This window comes from Neolamprologus multifasciatus, chromosome 7 (genome assembly GCF_963576455.1).
Source record: "Neolamprologus multifasciatus chromosome 7, fNeoMul1.2, whole genome shotgun sequence".
In the NCBI taxonomy this organism is placed as follows: Eukaryota; Metazoa; Chordata; class Actinopteri; order Cichliformes; family Cichlidae; genus Neolamprologus; species Neolamprologus multifasciatus.
The window spans coordinates 4,372,117-4,391,926 of record NC_140445.1 but is presented as its reverse complement, the minus strand read 5'-3'; the positions used below and the strand labels follow the sequence as shown (position 1 = coordinate 4,391,926).

The following is a 19,810-nucleotide window of genomic DNA, read 5'->3' as shown; positions in this document are numbered from 1 at the left end:
CAGAGAAGGAACAAAGCATTATGCAGGCAGACGAACAAGACTTTGATCTGTTTATCACCCTATAAGTTGTTGCTGGAACCAAGCTTTTTTTGAAGTTTGTTGTTAATGAACAAGGAAGAAAGCAAAACTCATTCTGCAAATGATGCAAGCTGTCAAGTAAAATCAATATATATGTGATTGTGTGTCACAAATAACAACAAAAATTTTTTTTGTGTGAAATAAGGCCAGCAAAAGATCAATCTAAGTTTATTGTTACCAAAGACTTTATTATGATCTCAGCTGATGTTTCCATTCAGTGTTACTAAACTACATTATGTTAGAAGAACAATCTTAATAGTCTATATGATATAACTTTAGCATTTGCATCATAAATCATTGCTTTTTTGTTGCTGTATCATATTTCATTAACTTTTTGATCAGAAGATCAGAAGTGAGCCTGGTAGGCCAGCAAGTATCCATCGTTGTACATGTAGATCTGCTTGTTGGTGGGATTGTAGCTCAGACTAGCCACTGCTTTAGCTACCTTCTCCAGTCGTATTGCTAGTGAGTTGTCTTCTTTGCCTGTGGCTGTGTCGAAGGCGTAGAACACCTCCTCCCGGTAGTCATTAACGTAACGAGTCGCGTACATCACACCGCACACCATGAAGGCGTTGCTCACTGCCTTCTTGAACAGCCTCGTTTCCCACGTCTGTGTCACGTTGAGAGTCTTGGTCTCACCATCCCAAACTAATCGGCTGATCACAAGGTTTCCATGGTTACCTAGAGTGGCATAGAGAGCCCACAGTCCTGTTTCATCTGCCTCTACATCAACATCACTATTGAGCCGGCAATCGTAGTAACAATAGGGGAACTTGTTGTTGAAACCCACACCGGTGCCTGGAAGAGTCACCCGTTTGACCTCGTTGGTCTCCAGGTCGTACCGGCACACGTCTGCAGAGCGGTAGCAGTTATAATACAGAGCCTTACCGTACAGCACAGCACTGGGACCCTCAATGGCGTTGGGATGGGTGTACGATGGAGCGAATGTAAAGTCTTTGTGGTTTGTTGACGCCATGAAATCTTCATAATTTTGGTAAACACGTAGAGTGTTGCCCCAGATGTGGCTATTTGCCAGAGGCTGAACCCAGTAGCTGTATTTCTGGTCCTCGTTCTCCATCTGGGCTTGTTTGCCCCATGAACCAGAGATGTAGCTCTTACCATAAGGACTGAGCTTGGTTGTTACAGGGTCACTGATGTTGGTGATCAGGCCCTTAAGGCAGTATCTGTCCTGGCCTGGAAACAGAGAAATCAGAAGGAATGCCTAGTGATGACATCAGAAATTTAAAAAAAAGAAACATCCTCTATATAGACTGAATTATTTACTGGATGTCAATACAATTTTAGTATGTGTAAAACAGACAAAGAGGTGAATCACTCTATTAGGATTTTTTATTTCCACACAGTGTCAGATTGTTATCAAAAGGCTGGGTACATGCTTTGGAAACTTTTTTCTTCTCCCTCTACACAAGCATTGCAATATATTTGCAGTAAAAACACTGGAAAAACTGTCAGACTTTTAATATCATGTCAAACACACACATGAAGAATTATTTTTTCTTAACTGATTGAATGAAAGTCTAATAACACTAATGGTTTTTAAGTTTTCTAGGCTGCAGCAGTTTCAGTGCCACACACACTGAGAGATTACAGTAAAACAGACTCTTTGAGTAAAGCAGTTTAAAACATGAGGATTTATTCCTCAGTTTATGTCTGATTTGTTGTCTGCTCTTGCTCCTTTCTGTTTCTGAGATAACACTAGCTAATACTAACCAGTTAAACTAACAGCCAAATATCTAAAACATGGCCATAGCTTCTGAGTCGGCGTGGTAAATCCAGTGTGCAAGTTTTAAACCTGCATTCTCTTTAATGACCAGCAGGGGGTGTCTCCTGGTTGCAAAATGACTTGTAGGAACTCTGTGGTTGACAAGCTGGTGATGAGTGTGTGGTTTCATTCAACGTTTAAAAACAATATACAAAACAGAGTTAAGTTTGTATTCAATATGATTCAAAATTGGTGACTGAGCCCATAAACAGTAAAGTGTTAACAGAGGTTAAATAAGTTAAATAAAGTAGAACACTTTTTGGAGCCACAGCCTTCACGATCTGGTGGCCTTCAGATAGAATCCAGGTTTTTCTGATATTTATATATACTGCTGTATTTGAGCAGTCACAGTGCTTTCTTACTACAAACCTCATTCAACCATTCACACACATTCACACAAGTAATTTTTTTCTGTCCTTTATTAGAGACAATAGCTAACCACAGTATGCTTACAGTTGGCGTACGCACATACATACCTCTGAAGTCTTTGGGGATTGATTTGCAGGACTCCACATTATTCTTTAGGTAGCGCAGTTTCTCCTTTACAGCCTTCATGTTAACTAAGTCAGCTGTTTCTAACCTGTCCACATGTGTCCGCAGTTTAACCACCTGCCACACGGTCAGAAGGTTAATTCATGGGAACACCCATTACATTTCATTTTTAAACAGACTTACTTACTAGCTTGTGACTGATATATTGTAGCATATTTCTTGTATTACACATTTGTTGTTGTTTTTTTTTAATGCGTTGTGTTTCCACTTGCAGTTTCACAATACCTCTTTGGAGAGCTTCTTTGTCTGTGCATTGTTCAGCTGGCTGTGGACAACACCAACATCTGTCTCTAGCTGGCTGAGCTGCTGGCCCAGAAGGCGCAGAGACAGAGCAGAGTACAGGCCCTGGTTGTGCAGGTACTTGTAAGGCCCCAGCCTGGCTGTCAAGGAGGTAACCTGAGCCTGGATCTGAGGGAGACGCTGGCTGGATATCTTCAGCTGCAAGGAACAAAGAAGCATAAAAAAACTTCTGTGCCACATCTTGATAACTGAATGACCAGAAAGACCGTGTGAGAGGCTTAACTCAAGCAATTTTGTGCGATCTTATAACTAGTGAAATAAAAATACAATTTGTTTTCACAACCTGCCTGGAAGCTTTGGTTCACTTGTTTATTCAGATTACAGATGTGTACCTTGAAAAGTGTTTAAGAAGTGCTGTTTGTGTTTTATCTGTTCTGAACATGTGAAAAATATCTTCCTGAATAAATTATATTTAATTAGTACGGAGCCCCGCAGGGGACATGGGAGAAAAAAAAATTAAGACAGACTTTTCCGAGATCTCGCAAAAACTTTTGCGAGATCTCGCAAAAGTTTTAGCCGCATTCTTCGGAGGCCCCCACCTCGAAGCCGACCGGGAGGTCAAGGCACGATGTGCCGGGAAAGCGGTGTTCCTCCCGGCTGTAGTAGGTCTCGACCTCCTGTTAGCTTCGAGCTAGTGGGTGTCAGATCTCCGAAAACGTCGGAGCACTTTTGCAAATATTTGATGTCGAGCAGGTATCTGACGTTTACACAACTACATTCACGCCTCAAAATATCTTAAAAGTGTATTTTGTGACCCAGAAAGAGTAATATTACAACTAAGTAGCTGCCACCATTGTTGGAATTCAACTTTTGCGAGATCTCGCAAAAGTTTTGCGAGATCTCGCAAAAGTCCGGTCTAATTTTTTTTTCTCCCATGTCCCATGCGGGGCTCCGTAAATTAGCTAAATTAGCTAGGGTAAAAAAAAAATTGCATATTGAACAACAGAAAATAAACTGTGAAGCACAACAATGATAAAAACCATTTTCACAGTAATAGTTACTTCATGCAGCAAATTTCAGGGTTAAAACTGAGGCCAATGCTTAAGTGCCTAACTGCAGTTCCTCTAATGACCACTTGAGGCTGACCATTAGAAAAAGACTGAACTAGCACGACTTGTTTGAAAGGGATGCCAGGAGAAAGCCTCTTCTCTCTAAAAATAACATGGCAGCGTGGCTTAGATTTACAAAGTTAAATCCAAATAATCTACAAGATTTCTGGAACATTTTCCATTTGACAGTCCAGAGCACCACAGTTAGAGAAAAACAAACACAGCATTGCGGTGTCAACCATGAACTCCTCTGTATAGCAGAGTAGTCTGGAGTCAGATGTGAGGACATTTGTCCAGCAGCTAAAGCTTGGCCCAAACTGGGGCATACAATGATCCCAAGCACAGCAGCAAACTGTGCCTGGTTTGCTGCTTCGAGTTGCTGAAAGAGAAAAGAATCAATGTCTTGTAATCCACCAAAGTCCTGTCTTCAGCCTGATTGAAACGTTGTGGTGGGACCTCAAGAGATCTGTGCAGAAATAAATGTCTGAACTGAAGTAACGTTGTAAACAGAGTGGGACAAAATACCTCCGCAATGAGGCTGATAAAGTCATGGCATGTGCTTAGTTTTTGCGTTTTGACTTTGTTTTTGTTAAATAAATAATAAAATGATGTAATGTGACATGTTGCAGTTCTTTTGATTTCTGTCTTAAAATAATTGGTTGAGGACCAGATATTTATTTCTTTTTTATTATGACAGAGGTTGTACTTTTTTTTTTCGAGACATGAGTCTCAGCAGTACACTCATACATGTTCTTGCTAATACAGCTTACTAGCATAAGCTATTAACATTCACAACTGTCATCCAAACAGAGTCACTTGTGGTTCCAAAAAGTTAACATACCTGTGGCCAAAACGCTAACACTCAGGTTTCTTCCAAAGCCTGTAGAAGGTATCACGCTACTCACTTCCAACTTTTATGTACATTATTCCCTTAACTCCCTGCAATTCCTTGTCAATCAATCCTCCATGCACCACAGATACCGCAAAATGACACCTCTACACACACATACATGTATATATATACTTAGACATTCTATGCTATCCAGAAATACTCCCCTGCTCCTTCACACTCTCTTTCCACACTTTGATGCATTTACCTCCTCCTCTGTCCTGCCTTCCAGTGTCATATTTTTATTACACTTTATTATTTTAATAAATAATAGAGGAAAGAATAAAGACAAAATATATATTATAAAGAATGCATCATTGATGTATATGGAAACTCTTGACATTGAACAGAATGGGGTCATTTTATTTATATTTTTGTTAGTCAGGGTGGAATAGATTGACATTTCCAGTCTGACATTCATGAAATGTACCGACAACAAAAATCTGAAATGCAAGTAGTAATGATGACACTAAAATAAACGAATTCCTACCTGTTCCGCCAGGCTGTTCAGAGATCCTTCACAGGTATGAACCTGCTGTAACACAGTCTCATACTTCACAACAGGGAAAGACCACACGGTGGAGTTTACCTCACACACACACGAGTCGTCCTTCTTCAGGCCGTGCACCCGCTGAGCCTGGCCGTCACTCTGCAGTCACACACAGTAACACTGATGTAATATACAATAGATATTCATAAAGTAGTACACGTTCCAACTTTATGTTCTGTTTTCAAGTGTAGGATGTCAGGTACAACTCACTGTGACTGTGAACAGCAGCAGAATCAGCAGCACCATGTTTACAGTTGGAGGAATGAAGCCAGGACTGATACCAGCAACTTTCTGCTTCTCTTTTCGCTAAAACGCCAGATCTGAATGGACACACCTACCAAGTTTGGTTTTCGTCACTACTTCAGAGCCTTCAAAACATCTGCACAGATGTGAAACTCTAAAGAGGCCAAACTCTAGAATTTCACAACAGCTATGGTCAACTCAGGAGTTTTCCACTTCCTCACTTCTTTTATGCAATATCTTTTTTTTTGTTTTGCAATATCCTCTGCTTATACCTCTGTTTACAAACTCATTCATGAAACTTCTCACGCAGTTCTCAATAATGCCAGAAAAAACTCGACACCTGGGCAAACAAACCCAAACATGTTTTATACTTTAGATTAGGTTGTTATTTGAACCTTCTGAGGTCTACTTGATGATTGGTGGTGACCCCTAACCCTAAGCATATGTTTTCCAGCAGCGACAGAGTGAAAATGCAAATATTTTTTGTTGCATGTAGGAAAAATAAAATAAAAATTGTCAAGATTTGGGAGAACAATTTTGATAAAGAACAAAATTCATGTCTTCTGACTACATAGAGTTCGGTCATCAGTAATGATGACGTCAGGAGTGACAGCGTGGCAGGTGAGCTTGTCAAAGCTAAGAGGTAGAATTTCTTGTTTTCTTAGTGTATCGTGTTAAATTAGTGTTGATATGTAGCAAACTGTGATCTATATTATAGCAAGAGCTCTTCGACCAAACTAAAAGAAAATCCATCATTACTTTAAGACATGAACATCATAAATTCATCTCATCTCATCTGGGACCCAACTGTCGACTCTATCCAGGATTAAATTTCCAGTTAAAGATGTGCAAAATACTCCAAATACTGTAAGCATGGGAAACTAACTGTAACACTAAGTGTAAGGGTACCACAGTTAGAGAAGTTAAGCATCTATTTGTATTTAACAATGAACACTTTTGAGTGAAACTGGATGGCTGGACAAAGCAGTTAAGGTCAGTTCAAAGCAAAGACCAGAGCAGAGCTGATGGTGATGGTCCTGGAGCAAATGGTACATTCTCTAACGTCCAGGATGACGTGAAGATGGAAACCAGGTAGCAACAATTACCACCTGAAAGCCAGAATAACAGAAGAGCAGTAGATTTTAAAGAATGGGGAACAGACACTGATTGGAGTGGGGAAGTTGTGGTAATGGACAAAGTAGTAGGAAAAGTCCATACATCCATGAATGCAGATGTGAGAGCAAAGATTTCCAGATGTCTCTCATCGTTGGTCTGCACGTTTCAGGTTTTTATGTTTCATTTCTAGGTTTCTAGTTCGAGGCTTTTTGTAGCTGCTTTCAGTTTAGGTTTTTGTGTTAGTCTAGTCGCTGCCAGCTGCCGTTTGTATTTCGCTTGGCCACTGTAAATAAAGCTCACTCTCAGTAAAGTCGGTGCCTGCACTTGGGTCCTTCTCGCATCTCTCCACACGTCTAACACGGCGGCCGTGACAAGTTTCCTTTGCAAGAGTTTATCAGTCTGAGAAATTATAATTTAAAGCACCCATATCATGTCACTGGAGCCCCTATGACTGTTTCTCTATGTGCAATCAGCAGTCATAGCTGTCTGAAGAAGACTGTGAATGTGGCCTTCATGGTGAAAAATCCATGGCTCTGCAATGTTGTGTTAGCAACAGGGGTTTGTCACGCAACGTCAAAGGTAAATGGACTGGTTCTTATATAGCGCTTTTGTACTCATCTGAGCACTCAAAGCGCTTTACACAACTTGTGCATTCACCCATTCACACCAGCACATTTTTCTAAGTGCTTTATAGCTAATACTCCGATGGATGCATCTTAGTATCTTGCCCAAGGATATTTGGCATGCAGACTAGAGGAAGCCAGGAATCGAACCACCAACCTTCCAATCAGTAGATGACCTGCTCTACCACCCGAGCTACAGCCACCACAGGTATGTTGTTGTTTTCCTGTGTAATAATATTCAGCATTGCTATCAATACATTTTTCAAAAAATGCCTCTCTGTTCAAAATGGGTTCAAAACATATACAATTGTGGGATACTGTTTGTCTGTGATTTGGACAGGGGGAACAAATCGTGGCAGGATCAGCCTGATATTATTTGTATCCCCCTGTAACTTTACTGTATAAAGAGCTAACATCTCCAACATGTCAGGAGTAGTTAGTCATTATGAGAAGTGTTTGTGAACTAAAAATCAAGAATGTGGAATCCTGTTTGTCCGTGATTGGAACAGCCAAGCGCTGCTCCAGACGAAGGGAAAACCAATTCTGCAGGGAGACCTACCTCGGCACTTGTGCAGGTGAAACCAAAGGGAAGATTTGCTTCACCATATTTTCTAGTCTTTGGCTTAGAATGAAGTTGGTTTGGAAACATATTCAGCGATGCTTCATCTCCTGCTTTGTGTTTGTGGAGGCGCCCCGTGCTGCCAGTGTCCAAGCGTTGTTTTTTGGGTTTTTTCCCTTTACATACCGCACCCTCCCTGCAATGGCTCCGCGCCCCACACTTTGGTGAAACCATGAAGATATTTAAAGTATGCAGTGCTGTTAACATCGGTCCAGTCAACAGTGACCTGTTTAGGGTTAGGTTCACATTTACCTCTTTATAGGGAATTGTTAACCATCTCGCACCACTGAAAGGGAAATCTTTTAACAGGACTGCAACCTATTTTAACCACATGCTTGTTTGGCATGTGGCTAAAATGCAACCTAACCCTAACCAGTGTTGGGTAAGTTACTTTAAATTAGTAATATAGTTACATTACTAGTTACTTCTATCAAAAGTAACTCAGTTACTTCAAGTTACTCGTTACTTTCAAAGTAACTAGTTACTAGGGAAAGTAACTTTGGTTTTAATCAGAATTCTCTTGTTAATGTGTTGCTTCCATAACTTTGCCAGTCTTCTAGCTTGCTTACTTGCTACAAGTGCACTGTGCCACCTACCAATAGAAAGGAAAAGATAATGTGCATATTTCCACGAGAGAAATCCCACGCCTGGACCGTCATTGACTGCTGCCATGATTCTAGCCTACGTCACAGCGCCATGTGCGCTTTTTACATCCAACACAAAAACTGCAGTCGTGGTGCTTTGATTGTACTCAGAACTCAGAAATTCTGCCTTCTGAATAGGAAGATTTAGGTAACAGCAGACTGCAGATGAGCTGCATACAGGGCTGGACTGGGACAAAAAATCAGCCCGGGCGTTTTGACTAGAGACCGGCCCACCATTATAGGAAAAATCATAAAGCCTTTGAATGAAAACAAACGCTGTTGTGACAGTGATGTACACTGTTTTGATGGTATATATGTATCAATCTATCAATCATTTGTTGTAAGATTCAGATAATTATTTTTTAAAAGCTAGACATTTTAAATGAGAATAAGAAAGAAAAGTATTTCTTTGTGCCCCCCTCTCCCTGTTAATGCCCTACTTGGCCCCCTGGCAACACTTTGCTAGACCCGCCCCTGCACAGTTACCAGCTGTCAGCTACATAAAAAAGGATCCTGGTGTTATTTGTCTCTCAGAAACAGTTCATAACTTCCCTTCAACTCATTCACGTCACCTAAAAGGTAAACCTGTTTCTCCATCACCTGTTCAGCTCTGATGATTCAGTAAGGACATCTCCTGGTTTCATCTTCATGTTTCCCTCTCACCACATATCCAAACTGACATCATGACCAGCAGCTTTACAGCTGTGGCTCCAGCAAACATCAGCTGATACTAGAAATTAATATTAAATGAATTCTAACAACAGCTGATCAAGCTTAAACGTGCTGCTGATGTTTAGCGCGACATCCACTGATTTCCTCTTTCTGGCGCAAAGTGGGCGATAAACAAACAAGAGAGACGATCAGCTGATCATTGATCAGTTTCATGATTGAAGTAGAGACAGGAGAGGGAGGGGAGATAATGAGAGAAGAAGAGGCAGCTGTGCAGCAAAGACACAGAATAACTCCAGCTTTGTGTCTTTTTCATTGTAGCTGAAGTCCGGGACAAACTGTTCCTTTTCAGCTCAATATGAAACGTATAATATTTTCCCTGAATACGAGACGATTCCGTTTTTTACAGGACGGTTGGCAACTCTAATAATTAATCTTATGAACAAAATAAAGTTCAACATCAGTAACATCATAGCACCCACCCAGCTGTATAGAAACTCCGTCATGCTAGCTAGCACGCAGTACGAAAAAGTCAGCATAACAAAAATAAACTCCACCTAAACTTGGTTTATATCTGACCCAGATAGACTGCAGGTCATAACTTCTTACCTGAAGTTCAGCTCACCTGACACTCGGACCGGCGGCCGCCTCGGGTCTCGGCTCCTCCTCCACCTGCTGGCCTCCACCACTTGCTAATGTTACTGAATCTGTGGAAGCTCCGCGATAGCCACCGCAAGAAGTAATGAATAACGACCCTATCTAAATCATAATAACTAGTTACCGCGCTCGTTACCACAATAATAACGTAGTTACTGTAACGCGTTACTTAATAACGCGTTAGTCCCAACACTGACCCTAACCCTAAGTGGTTTGCTTGTGACCAAGTGGTTGTTAGTATGTAACAAGACGACTATCACAGATTTGCTGTAAAAAAACATCTTGATGATCCTCGAAGCATTTGGGAAAATATTTTGTGGACTCATGAAACATAAGCTTAACTTTTTGGAAGGCTTTGGAGTCACATCAGAGCTGGTATCAAACTTGCAAAGCAATTCATAGAAATATGTGAATGTGACAAATATACAAAAACTATGAACTCATCACTGCAAAATCTCCAGTGTTAAATTAACAATTTTGACACTGTTTTATTAATACTTTTGACAGTGTTATATTTCTACCAGTAACCTAGTCAGTGTTAAAGATGAACAATGACTAACATTAGCAGTGTTGTTTGTCTAACACTGAAACATTACTAGCATTTTTAGTTATTTTCCAGTGATAGAAAATCAGCACTGCTCAGTGACTAGCTTACTGTTGGAAACACTGTCAAAAGTGTTAATTTAACACTCAAAAGAGCGGACACATATAGACACTTTCTAGTGTCAATTTAACACTGGAGATTTTGCAGTGCACGAAGGGGGAAAATACTCAGAATAGTTCTTCCACTGCATTGCCTAAATCAGGTTTGCCTGTTCATTAATAACGTTTATATAATTGACAATAAAATGACACTAGAGTTCTGTGTAATTGACATGTATTCTCAGGTTATCTGGATTATTTGGAAATTTAAGCTACCGAAATTAAATGTTGTCAGCACTCTTAATGGGTGTGATATTTCCTGAGTTCAGTGCCAAGTGGCCACTTTCTGTTCCTAACTTTTGTAACATGTTAAAACCAGAAGCTGTTTGCACATCTCAGGAAATCTGAAAGGTTCAAACACACGTTAATCACACTTCCCTCACAGGATTTCCCAACAACATGCCACAGAACTGCATTTTGGACCTCTGTCCTTTTGAGTGTATAAGTTGTGTTGCTATTAACCCTCTGAGGTCTGACCTTAACCTCTTAAGCCCCAACGCCCCCTGATACGGGGGCAAAAGGCAGGAGATCAGTTAGGCTTGGGGCTTGAGAGGTTAACCTACCCTAACCCTGTATTTTGGAGAAGAGCAAAGCAGACTTTTTTGGGGGAGTTAAATCGTTTTCCATGTGTTGCAGTTAGAATGGTTATTTTCTGTGTTTCCCAATTGCCAAGTCTTGGAGAAAAATGTAATAAAAACAAAAATAATAATAATAATGGATTGCATTTATATAGCGCTTTTCGAGACCCTCAAAGCGCTGTACAATTCCACTATTCATTCACTCTCACATTCACACACTGGTGGAGGCAGCTGCAGTTGTAGCCACAGCTGCCCTGGGGCAGACTGACAGAAGCGAGGCTGCCATATCGCGCCATCGGCCCCTCTGGCCAACACCAGTAGGCGGTAGGTGAAGTGTCTTGCCCAAGGACACAACGACTGAAACTGTCCAAGCTAGGGCTCGAACCGGCAACCTTCCGATTACAGGACAAACTGCCAACTCTTGAGCCACGATCGCCCAAAAATGATATATTCTGATTGCAGAGGTTCAGAGTTCAGAGGGTTATGGTTGGGGTCATCACCGACAATGGCTTAGACCTCAGATGGTTTAGTCTGCCTAAAGCTAATGTGTTTAAAAGGCAAAGTACTACATAACTCCAATCCCGTGCTACGTGATATTTTTGGCTTTGGAGAATTTTTCAGGTCTTAAAAAAAAATCAACATTGTAATTTTACACATTTTTACACATAAACCATAAACCAGAACAAATATTTTTTTGTTTTTTTTCTGTAGTGTGTTTAGCTTGCAATAAAAAGTGATTGATGCAACTGTTGTTGTGATCTGGTGCTGTATAAATTAAACTGTATTGAAGTGAAGAGCATGATAATATTTTAGGGATGTTTGGTCTGACAAAGTAGCTCTACCAGGATCTCCGACTCAGTATCTGGAGGATGTGCAGGAGGTCCAACCTCTCTATGTGAAATGCATATGCAAGGTCCGTAAGACCAAGTACAAAAGATAAGAGTTCATTTTGAAATCAACATCTTCTAGTTTCTGAAAATATGCTTGTTCAGCATGTAGCTCAAATGCAACCCAACCCTAGCAGTACTCCTAAGCCACTGGCTGATTCCTGGTGGATGCTGAAGTTAAAGGATCTGATGCTAACCTTATGGTGCTTTGGGAATATGAGTAAGAACTGTTCGGTGGATGACAGACCTTTTCCAAAAAGTCATTTTTGTGCTTCTCCAAACAAAGTGTTTGTTCTCCTCATCAGTAATGGAGTGGCAGGACCCCCATCTGTCACTCGTTCATTTTTCCTCATCAGGTAGAAAATTTCATGTGTTGCTGCAATCCCAACCACAAGAGGGGAAGTGAAACTCAACACACGCTCACAGTAGAACTTAATGGGAGTGTACACAAGTTAGCTGCTGCAGTCACACACATGCCAAAATCACACCAAGACACTTTCATGCAGTTCTGCCGAGCGATCCAACATGAAGCTGTATGTGATTGTTCCACTGTGTGTGCTGTTTACCGTCACCCAGCAGGTAAGAAAACACAGAAGACATTGTGATATTTTAATTCAATTAACTGCTTTTTATTAATTGGTTTTTGCTTTGTTTAACATTTTAAATTTCAGATATCTTTGTCTGAGAATTGTGTCTGTGAATTTGCACAATCTGAGAAAACTTTCCCTCATGACAAACTGGAAAGAGTTCAAGGTGCTGCCTTAGACTGCAACAGCAACCTTATGCCACAGAAGGTATGTGTGTGTGTGTGTGTGTATATATATATATATATATATATATATATATATATATATATATATATATATATATATATATATATATATATATGTGTGTGTGTGTGTGTGCATTCATGCTAAGTACTTTATAGCCTCTGCTCTGCCTGCAGACTATAGAGCTGGAGAGTTTGCTCCTTGGTTTGGATCGCCGTCTGCCTGTACTGGAGAAGGATGTATCGATGCTGGAGAAAGAAGATGATGGAGAACTCTACGGCGTTCTCAGCCTCTACGTCATAGAGAACGAAATGATTGAGATCAAGCAGCTGATTGATAAGGTCAACAGCACCAGTCTGGAACAGGAGCGTGTTACTGCTACGACAACTCAGCAGGTAAATTCACAAACAGATGAGGCATTATATTAAGAACTTGCTTTTCAAGTCTCGATCGCGTTTTAACGTTTTAACTAAGAATGCTTTTTTCACTTGATCTCTGAAGTCTTGATACTTGGCAGACAAAGAAAATGGTCACTCTGACTAACACACATCTAAAATAATTTATATTCCCATTAGAACCTTTTCAAAATGAGTTACTGAAATTGATGTTTTTGAAGCTACTGAATTCTATAAATTCTGCAATGACAGAAATACATCATAACAGCACTATAGTCTGCTTAGTCACAGTACTGCTACGACTTGGCCTTCTCACTGTATGTGCCGAGCCTGGCAGCCTTCTCAAAAAGTAGTCTGCTTCTCTAAATCAGACTGCTCAGTGGTTGCTCTTGTTTTCCTCAAAGACTGCTCCTAATTAAAGGCTCAACACAAAATATTGTTTCTACCTGTAGAATAAATGCTTTGTCTAATTTTTATCCATGGCAAGGTCTTCAGTCAGGCATAAACCCAGCCTTACTTTATGCACCATTTTCATGTGTCAGCTTGTATTTTGAGTAAATGCTCATTCAAAACTCTTACCATATTTTACGTGCAAATAAAATGAGCTTTTGATCAGAGATCTGTGCTGATGTCAGCTTCAGGACCTGAGAGAAGAGATGCAGGAGCTAGAGACATTTGACACAATGCAAGTGGTGAAAAGACAACAAGCCAACCAACGCCTGAAGAGGGACCTGGAACATTGCAAGAACGGGCTTCATCCCACCCATCAACCCACTGAGCCTCCACATGGTAATCCCCAAAAGCTTCCTTTATGCAGCTCAAAGCGATCTGACTATAGCATAGCATTTGCATATCTCCACACCTGCACAGATACCCAACATTAATTTGGCAGATATCAAAAAGCATGTCCACATTTCTGCAAGCCACTTTAAATTGAATTCAATTTTCAGTTTTCAGTTTTAGTTATATAGCGCCAAACAGTCGTCTCAAGGTGCTTTATATTGTAAGGTAGACCCTACAATAATACATACAAAGAAAAACCCAACAATCAAATGAAAGACATGCTGTGGAAGAGAGACAGAAATTAAAGTACGATTTAATGCAGAGAGGTCTATTAACACATAACGACTGAGCAAGGTGACTGAAGAAGAAATACTCAATGCATCATGGGAATCCCCCAACAGTCTACACCTATTGCAGCATAACTAAGGGAGGATTCAGGGTGACCTGGTCCAGCCCTAACTATATGCTTTAGCAAAAAGGAAAGTTTTAAGCCTAATCTTAAAAGTAGAGATAGTGTCTGTCTCCCGAATCCAAACTGGAAGCTGGTTCCACAGAAGAGGGGCCTGAAAACTGAAGGCTCTGCCTCCCATTCTACTTTTAAATACTCTAGGAACAACAAGTAGGCCTGCAGAGCGAGAGCGAAGTGCTCTAATAGGGTGATATGGTACCACAAGGTCATTAAGATAAGATGGGGCCTGATTATTTAAGACCTTGTATGTGAGGAGCAGGATTTTGAAATCTGGATTTAACAGGAAGCCAATGAAGGGAAGCCAAAACAGGAGAAATCTGCTCTCTCTTTCTAGTCCCTGTCAGGACTCTTGCTGCAGCATTTTAGATTAACTGAAGGCTTTTCAGGGAGTTTTTAGGACATCCTGATAATAATGAATTACAGTCGTCCAGCCTGGAAGTAATAAATGCATGAACTAGTTTTTCAGCGTCACTCTGAGACAGGATATTTCTAATTTTAGAGATGTTGTGCAAATGGAAGAACGCAGTCGTACATATTTGTTTAATATGTGCGTGGAAGGACATATCCTGGTCAAAAATGACTCCAAGGTTCCTCACAGTGTTACTGGAGGCCAAGGTAATGCCATCCAGAGTAAGAATCTGGTTAGATACCATATTTCTAAGATTTTCAGCGCCGAGTACAATAACCTCAGTTTTATCTGAATTAAGTAGCAGAAAGTTAGCGGCCATCCAGGTCTTTATGTCTTTAAGACATTCCTGCAGTTTATCTAATTGGTGTGTGTTAGCAGTGAAAATGTATGCTATGTCTTCTGATGATACTGCCTAAAGGAAGCATGTATAATGTAAACAGAATTGGTCCTAGCACTGAACCCTGTGGAACTCCAAAATTAACCTTAGTGTGAGAAGAAGACTCCATTTGTAACCAACAACTTTGCAACCAACTTCCAGCACAGAGCTTTCTTGCATTCTGTATGTTGATTAATCATTGCCATATCGGTTGACAATGATGCCTGCTGTGTTCTGTACTGGAGTTTTGTTGCTGCTCTCCACTTTCCATGAAAGGCCCGGAGCAGAGCAATGCAACCAAATATTAACTCTTGCAGATATAAATAGTAGTCTTACCTTGACTATAATCCTGCTGAATGAACTACTATAGCCATATATGGGAAGAAATCGGCCATGCAAATTAACACTCTCGCTTTGTTTCCTTTAACATTTTATCCTCAGGTAATTGTCCCTATGGTCAGTTTCTGAATATAAGTGAACCGAGGGTCTACACAGCAGGAGAGTATCCTGGTTCATACAAGTATGGTGCCTGGGGTCGGGATCCCAAACCAGAAGCCGGGAAGGAGAGTTGGTATTGGCGGGTAATATTGACTTCCAGCAACAGATATGCCCACTACGTCCGTTTCTATTCCACCTTGAGCTCTCTCATCATTGGGGTGAGCGTCCCTGGTAAGAACCTGTCCTTTTGTAATATTTTTTGTGGCATACTGGGGAACATTTAAGTGTAAACTATTTACAGTACGGAAGGCAAGGTGCAGACTGACTTTCTTACAATAAAAAAACGTAAGTTAGAACTAAACACTTCTGCTAGTCACACTACAGAGTCAGTTCCCAAAATTGTGGAAATGTAAGTTGTTTCACAAAAGGCACAAAAGCAGAACTGGCTCTATAACAGCATCACATTTAGGGATGGGTATCGAAACCCGGTTCTTGTTGAGAACCGGTTCCCACTGTTTCAATTCCTTGGTATTGTTTGCCATTTTTGCAAACGATTCCCTTATCGATTCCAGTCACCCCGAATGACGTCACCACGTTGCGGAGCGTCATTTACCTGGCAGGAAACACGGCGCGTAAGCGGCTCAAACACTCAAAAGTTTGGTTATACTTTACGAGAACTGATGACAGCAGGGCAACTTGAAAAGTAGATATTTCATTTAAGGAAACACTACGAATATGCAAAAGCATTTGCTCACAAAACACGCGATAACCTTAAATGAATGTCGTGTTTTTAATTCCGCTCCGGACTCGTGAATCTCAACTCAGCAGCAGCGGTAACGTTTGCACGTCCTCTCCCGTTAATACGGCAGGTAAATAATCAACTAACAGTGCATATTATGTTAGCGCGATCTGCCTTATTACAAAACCTGCCATTACTGTGCATTTAGGTGACCATGATGAGAGACAGAGTCTGGCTCAGATGCTGGCAGTTCTCGCTGCAGTCTACCGTAGCGTCTCCTTTCAGGCCAGGATAGACGAATGTCACCGAGCAGTGACTCAGTTTGTGGTCAAAGGTTTGCACCCATTTGCCACAGCAGATGCCCCCGATTTTCGCTAAGTGAATGTGTTTAATTGTAGGCAGGGACATTACTGGATATTCTTGTGTAATTGCTACTGAATAATTTATGTTATACTTTGTTATTGCTACAGAAAAATATTTATTTTATTATTTTACATTTACAATTTTTTCCTGGGGACCCTGTGACACCCCATTAAAGAGCCGTAGGCTGTGGATCTCTTAAGATCACACTGTTGGGTTTGTAAGGCCATGTTACTCCTAAATTTCTATCTTGTTCAAAGAGAAGATATAAAGCAAAGTTCTAAGCTAATCGACCTTAGTGTTCTCCTTTGTTAAAAAGAATCGATAAGAGAATCGATAAAGAATCGAATCGTTAAACAGAATCGAAAATGGAATCGCAATCATGAAAATCTTATCAATACCCATCCCTAATCACGTTGCTCTGTCTATACAGCCAGTCTAAAAGTAACTTGTAGATAGTGACTCCAGTAAACTCCTCCAGTCTCTCAGTAGTTTTTTTCTTTTGCTTTAAAAGACAGCATTAGTCATGTGAAATCTTCCGATACTTTCAAAATCCGGCTCTCTTCCTGACAATCTCAGCACCAAATCTAAAGGTTCACCGTGAAAGTGTAACTAATTTTAAAGAAAATTCCCGTCAATCCTTTAACTTTTTAAAAAGCTAGGCACTGCTGGTTTTAGCAACATTGGGTCAGATTGGGAATACACTTCAAATTTGTTGGAGGCTAATTTCAGCAGAGGATTGACACACAAGAGAATGTTTGTGATGCTGAAAATAAATCAAACAATAATCAAAGACCAATGAAAAGATGTACGCACCAAAAAAGCACAATTATTTTTTGTGGATAATAGAAAAACAGTATTATAAAATGTAATAGGTTTTGTTTTTTAATCAAGATTGTCAGTTTTTAGCTTTTTCTTCCTTTTTCAGGTAACGTCCAGATCCACCCGTCAAATCCAACTACCAACACCATCCAGGGTCCAAATAATGTTCTGTATGGAGGCGCTTTGTACTACAACTGTTACAACAAGGATGCTGTTTGTTGTTTCAACCTCACTTCCAAAATTGTTACCACCTTAGATCTACCCAAAGGAACCAGGTTGATTCACTTAACTCTGTTTTTAAAAATGGTTATTTTGTAATAAAGATAATAAAACAGTTTTTATTTTTTATAACAAGAATAGCAAATACTCTTTTTACTCATATTTTACTCAGTATAAATATTAGTTTTGCAAACACTCTCATGGGAAATATATTCTTTTAAAAAGGAGAAACCATAAAGTAGAGGTCTTTAAGATATAAGCAAACATGACATTTTTTGGTGTAAAACATTCATTTCTGTCCTCTGTTAATCAGGTACAATGCAAAGGGTAACTTCTGCAACCTTGAGGAATGCTACCAATGCACTGACCTGGACCTGGCAACAGATGAGTCTGGCGTCTGGGTGGTCTACACCACCACCCAGGACTTTGGCAATTTGGTTCTGTCCAAGGTGGAAGAGGGTGAACCACCAAAGCTCGGACAAACCTGGCACACTTCAGTCTACAAGCAGGCAGTGACCAACACCTTCATGGCCTGCGGCGTCCTCTACGCCACACGTTACGTCAACCAAGAGCTCGAGGAGATCTTTTACTCCTTCAACCCCGTGACGCGACAGGAGAGGTTCAACGTTGGCATCTTCATGAAGAAGTTGGCTCCTAACATTCAAGCCCTGAACTACAGCCCTGTAGACCAGATGCTTCATGCCTACTGTGACTCCTACATGGTCTCTTACAAGGTGCAGTTTGAGTTACTGGATAATCAGTCCTGAAGCTAAATACTGACTCCAGTAATAGTTACTAAAGAATAAAAGCAAGCATTGAATTTCTGAAAAATGACACATACTATACACAATATGCATTATCAATTTATATACTAAACCAATTTACTGTTGTCTCTTTCTTTTTACTGTTTTCCTTCAATTAATTAAAATCATACACTTCTGGTGTGTTTTTATTCAGTGTTGTATTCAGCTTTACAAAAAAGTGTAAAGACCAACTCAAATGTAAAGAGAGATGCTGAAGGCTTTGGAAATATTGAGCAAATATACATCATTGGTATCAGGGTTCATACGCCTTTTTCAGGGTCAAATTCAAGCACTTTTTAAGCACTAGCAAGTTTCCTTTTCCTGTTTGTTTTTTAAGTTAATTCCCAATAAAACTAACTGTTTTATTGCTAACTACATTGCTGTCTGTATTATTGTTAAAGTCCTAAATGATCACCTTTAAAGTGTTTGTGCTAATAACATCATGTACAGTCAGACAGGCATGGAGAACAGCACTGACTGGGAGGCTTTGAACAGATCACATAGTTCAATTCAACATATAAGACTTTAAGAATGCACAAGCATCTACTTAAACTCTATTTAATTTGTCATCCGTGATATTACTATGTACAATTCCAGTGTATTTTGTTCATCTCCCTTAAATAAACAGGCAGCCTTAAAGTATGAAATATTCATATACAAACACGCATAAATGTGTCCCAAGACATTTATCATGTTTAAGTAGTTTAATGTGTAGGAGCTGACGATAAACACATTTTGAATGAAAGCCGGGGAACTTTGGTAGCACAGAAACAAGTGGCTATTCTTTGTGACCATATGGATCGGTCCCTCATATTACCATTATTTCACCCAAAGGCACCAAGTTAATACTCAAAAAAGCTGCAACAATACACACAAATATAAACAGTACTTGGTGACAACTTTGCTTTTAACCTTTAACCCTCTGGGGTCCAGGGTATAACTGGCCATTTTTGAATACTTTTGACTTGTATTTATATAATAAATTTAAACTTTCCAGTACACATCTGGATGACAACGAAGCGGTAAGAGTCCTACTGTTACCGGCTTCTACTGTCCTACCTCAGAGGGAAGACTCCCACAATATGAAACAATCCAAATATGAAGAAAAAAACCCCCTATTGCTCAATACAAATTGGTCATAATGAGAGTAGGAAGAGAAATAGTGTTAAGACACAAACCAATAAAATACCAAGAGGTTACAACCTATTGTTGTCTTAAAAAAAATCTCTAAGAGAAGAGGAAAAGAAATACATTTCCGCACAATATAGTAATGTTAGAGTGCTCGGTT

General features: G+C 40.1%; 2 protein-coding genes across 2 annotated transcripts; one reads left to right on the top strand and one right to left on the bottom strand.

Moving 5' to 3' along the window:
• Positions 1-241: 241 nt before the first annotated feature.
• On the bottom strand, positions 242-5,614 carry LOC146513541 (olfactomedin-like). The gene is made up of 5 exons (XM_085167820.1): positions 5,412-5,614; positions 5,142-5,300; positions 2,639-2,851; positions 2,338-2,470; positions 242-1,272 (listed from the first exon to the last, which is right to left on the bottom strand). Exons 1-5 carry the CDS (start codon positions 5,445-5,447, stop codon positions 425-427), a joined length of 1,389 nt encoding a protein of 462 aa, XP_085023946.1. The 5' UTR covers positions 5,448-5,614; the 3' UTR covers positions 242-424.
• Positions 5,615-12,381: 6,767 nt separating this feature from the next.
• On the top strand, positions 12,382-18,671 carry LOC146513540 (olfactomedin-4-like). Its single transcript, XM_085167819.1, has 7 exons — positions 12,382-12,518; positions 12,611-12,733; positions 12,886-13,104; positions 13,740-13,893; positions 15,583-15,810; positions 17,607-17,775; positions 18,033-18,671. The coding sequence occupies exons 1-7, from the start codon at positions 12,465-12,467 to the stop codon at positions 18,484-18,486; spliced, it is 1,401 nt and encodes a 466-aa protein (XP_085023945.1). The 5' UTR covers positions 12,382-12,464; the 3' UTR covers positions 18,487-18,671.
• Positions 18,672-19,810: the final 1,139 nt, after the last annotated feature.

Excerpts from the sequence above, each read along its gene's own strand:
- LOC146513541 (XM_085167820.1), bottom strand. The coding sequence starts at position 5,447 with ATGGTGCTGCTGATTCTGCTGCTGTTCACAGTCACA. Across the intron at positions 5,301-5,411 it reads TGCTGCTGTTCACAGTCACA|AGTGACGGCCAGGCTCAGCG; the intron begins GTGAGTTGTACC and ends GTGTGACTGCAG. Across the intron at positions 2,471-2,638 it reads CAAAGAAGCTCTCCAAAGAG|GTGGTTAAACTGCGGACACA; the intron begins GTATTGTGAAAC and ends ACCGTGTGGCAG.
- LOC146513540 (XM_085167819.1), top strand. The coding sequence starts at position 12,465 with ATGAAGCTGTATGTGATTGTTCCACTGTGTGTGCTGTTTACCGTCACC. Across the intron at positions 13,105-13,739 it reads CTGCTACGACAACTCAGCAG|CTTCAGGACCTGAGAGAAGA; the intron begins GTAAATTCACAA and ends TGCTGATGTCAG. Across the intron at positions 13,894-15,582 it reads ACCCACTGAGCCTCCACATG|GTAATTGTCCCTATGGTCAG; the intron begins GTAATCCCCAAA and ends TTTTATCCTCAG.